Genomic DNA, 3,242 nt, shown 5'->3' on the forward strand with positions numbered 1-3,242 from the left:
CTGAAGTAAATTGCTCCACCAGAAGCTTTGTCCAAAAATTCTTTTATATCCTAGAAACAACACCAATAATTATCTATCATCACAAGGTCATCAGTCCTAAAATTGGTTGGACACGCACTTCCACTCATTCCTATCCTGAGCTAATCTTCCCATTTCCTTAAAACTGATATAATTACCCACATCCTTGAGTATTTGCGAAAGAAATCTAATCTAGGTCTACCACTGCTTCTCTTAACTCCTATTTCTATTTCTATTATGTCTCTATGTAAGCCCTTCCTGCCTGAGAAGGCGTCCTACCAACCTATCTCGCCTATTTCTTATTGACTTCCATAGTTACCCTCTGTTCTCCTATTCTTTATCTACTACTTCTCCATTTCTAATCTTCTCTATCTACATTTCGAACGCTTATAACGTTTGGGTACGTGTCGTATAGATTAAATTAGAACAAAACTAACTTGCCGTAGTATAATAATTATGTTAACGCAAATAGTCTCTAATGTTTACTAATACTAATATTCTGTTACAGATGTACCTGGCCCATTTACAAATATGATCCTTGAAGAAATGTAAGTGATTATACCTATTAACTTTGTCGTTACAATAGATACGAATTCTCGATTAATAATTTCAAATGTATCAGTGTTTAAAAATTGTGCTTTAACGCCAAACTAAAAGTACTGTTAATTGTTCTTGATCGTCAAACATCAAACTTCTTAAGGTACAATTATTTGGTAGGCGCATTCACCATTTTTTCGAAATGTAATTGCTTCTTTAACATTTATATAAATTATCGGCAAATTATTCCACTTACTTCAGGCAAAGGTTTCGGAGGCGTTAAATGTAACCCATTAACTTCAATTAACGCTGGTACCTTTGCATGGACTTCCGTTATTCCTGGGACTACATTAGAAATAACGAGACTCGTCTTGTCTTTCTCTAGTGCCGCGAGATCCACGTCTTCTCCGTGAGACAAATATTTCTTCACTAATTCCGCTTGTAGCGGATACAATATTCCCTGCACTTGAGCATTAAATAAGAATGTATAAACAGCGTTTACGACTTTTTCAAAGACATTCAACTTTCTTCCGAACGGCAGATTTCCATCTACAGTTTCCAAAAGGTGATTCGGATTACCGATGTTGTTTAACGTTATAATATGAGCAGGCATGGAGGTCATCTGTATCAGGGGACATTTGAACTTTTCACTTAAGTAGAAAAAAGCGGGAGGTACAAATTCTGCTAATACTACGTCGAAATTAAGAGAACTGTCGTTAAGGAAAGCATTCGTCTCAGGACGCTTGAGGATTTCTTCTGTCAGATTTTGCAACATCGTTGTTATTCCCTTCCATAAAATTAATCCATTGCTAGGAACTTCATCCTGTAAAAATATTAAAGGGTATATTTTTCTCTAAATTTTTGACGAAATTAATAAATCTATTTACAACAAATTGTATGTTAGGGAACGTACCCATACTACGTGACCCTGGGGGGGAGTAAGTCTTGAAGAATACCACGTTTGGTCATAGGGACAAGGGAGACCTAGATTTTCGTCATGTAATCATTATCCTCTAGCTATATTCAAATATGACGGGCAATATTTAGCGCTTTTTAAACTATTGGTTAAATTATTTGTGAATTACTGCATGAAAACTAGAAGGAAGAGGGGTCTTGGCATATATTAAGGGGGGTTACTGAAGGGGGAGAGAGGTAAAAACTTGTAAAAAATGAATCACGTATTATGGGGACGTTCCCTTATATGGATAACCGTGCGAAACTCGAATAATTCTATTAGGATTCTCATACTATAAAAACAATAAGAAAAATATTGTTAAAAAAGAACAAATGTTTTAAGTTATAGGAGAAGCGCACTTATTGCGTGTGAAAACAAACAAAAGTTCTAGAGGTAGGTACGTTGAATGTTAATGTTGTCCTTTCAAGGTAAAATACACACGCACTTGCATATGTATGTTAAAACAATAAAAACTTGCCTATTGTATAGATAATTGATAAATTTCACGTTCAAGTAGCACTGTCATAATATAAACTTATCAATTATTTACACTACAAATGCTCATAAAGTCAATGACTGTACTACATAGTACCTATAGAAATCTAAAACCTGAAAAAAAAATTTTTTATGCTTAACAGTGGCAAAAAGTGAACATATCGAAGTGAGATATAGACACTCATGAAAAAGATATGAAATGTCTTTTTTTTTGTCGAATCCACTAATAAAAATTGTTCCTATATTAAGAACAAGCAATTACCAGTTTAAATTATATGGTGCATAGTATATATTAAGTAAACATTAGACATAAGTATAAAAGAAAATTAAGATAAATAAATATTGTACATCTTAGGACCAATTCATTAATTAATTATCTTATTCTATATGAAAAGTATTCCACTTAAAATTTGTGTCTATCACTTCAAATGCTATAAGCGCACAATTACTTAACGAATATACCTTGAGGTGAAAACAAATTTGAAAAATCCACACATTTTGAAATTAATGGGTATATAATCCAGGATCTTATCATTATAGTTACTTATACTGTTTAACGACTTTTTAAAATGTATCACATATATGTTAAACTAAAAGTGACAGTTTTAAAATCAACTAGATATTTGTTTCAAAACTTTCTCAACTTTTTTCAGCAGAAATTGCATCAACTTCAACTTGCTAAAAAATATAGATAAGGTAATTCAATCACCGAACATATAAATTATACGTTTTCTTATGTCGCATGAGAAAATAATTTATATTTTTTAACCACATCTGTCTAAAAATATCTATTACTTCTCTGAAAACTGTTCTAAATTAACAAATATTGCGAAGACTTAACACCCTGTAGGACTTACTTTTAGCTTTTATGGTTTAGATGCTATTTGGTCTCATTCAAAGAGCTGAAATCGTTTTTTTTTTTTTCAAAAACACTTGAATATCTCAAAAATTACTACAGATAGGTATAGGAAACTGTTAATAAAGTCAACCTAAATTTAAACAAAGAAACTGAAAATGTAAAAATATATGGGGTATTCCTTTTAAAATGTGGAAGTTAGGTAGCGTCCATACGAAATGTACGACTCAAATTACTTTTTGTATATGCACCATATGACACTAAAGCACTTTTATAAAATAAAAACATTTTTTTATTAAATGTTTAATAACAGAGTTCTGAATGAAACCGCCTTGGGTAGAACACCCTGTATAGAGCAAAAACTTAATATTACGTATCACA

At 32.0% G+C, this 3,242-nt stretch overlaps 1 protein-coding gene across 1 annotated transcript in view; it reads right to left on the minus strand.

The window, feature by feature from the left end:
* Positions 1–811: 811 nt before the first annotated feature.
* LOC112905519 overlaps positions 812–3,242 on the minus strand; it is a gene marked incomplete at its 3' end in the record, with an annotated part of 6,947 nt that continues 4,516 nt past the window's right edge. The window contains exon 2 of the mRNA XM_025978094.1: positions 812–1,378. Coding sequence (XP_025833879.1) covers positions 812–1,378 — 567 coding nt within the window. The remainder of the gene's footprint in view (positions 1,379–3,242) is intronic.

Source organism: Agrilus planipennis, unplaced genomic scaffold (assembly GCF_000699045.2).
Source record: "Agrilus planipennis isolate EAB-ADULT unplaced genomic scaffold, Apla_2.0 scaffold542, whole genome shotgun sequence".
In the NCBI taxonomy this organism is placed as follows: Eukaryota; Metazoa; Arthropoda; class Insecta; order Coleoptera; family Buprestidae; genus Agrilus; species Agrilus planipennis.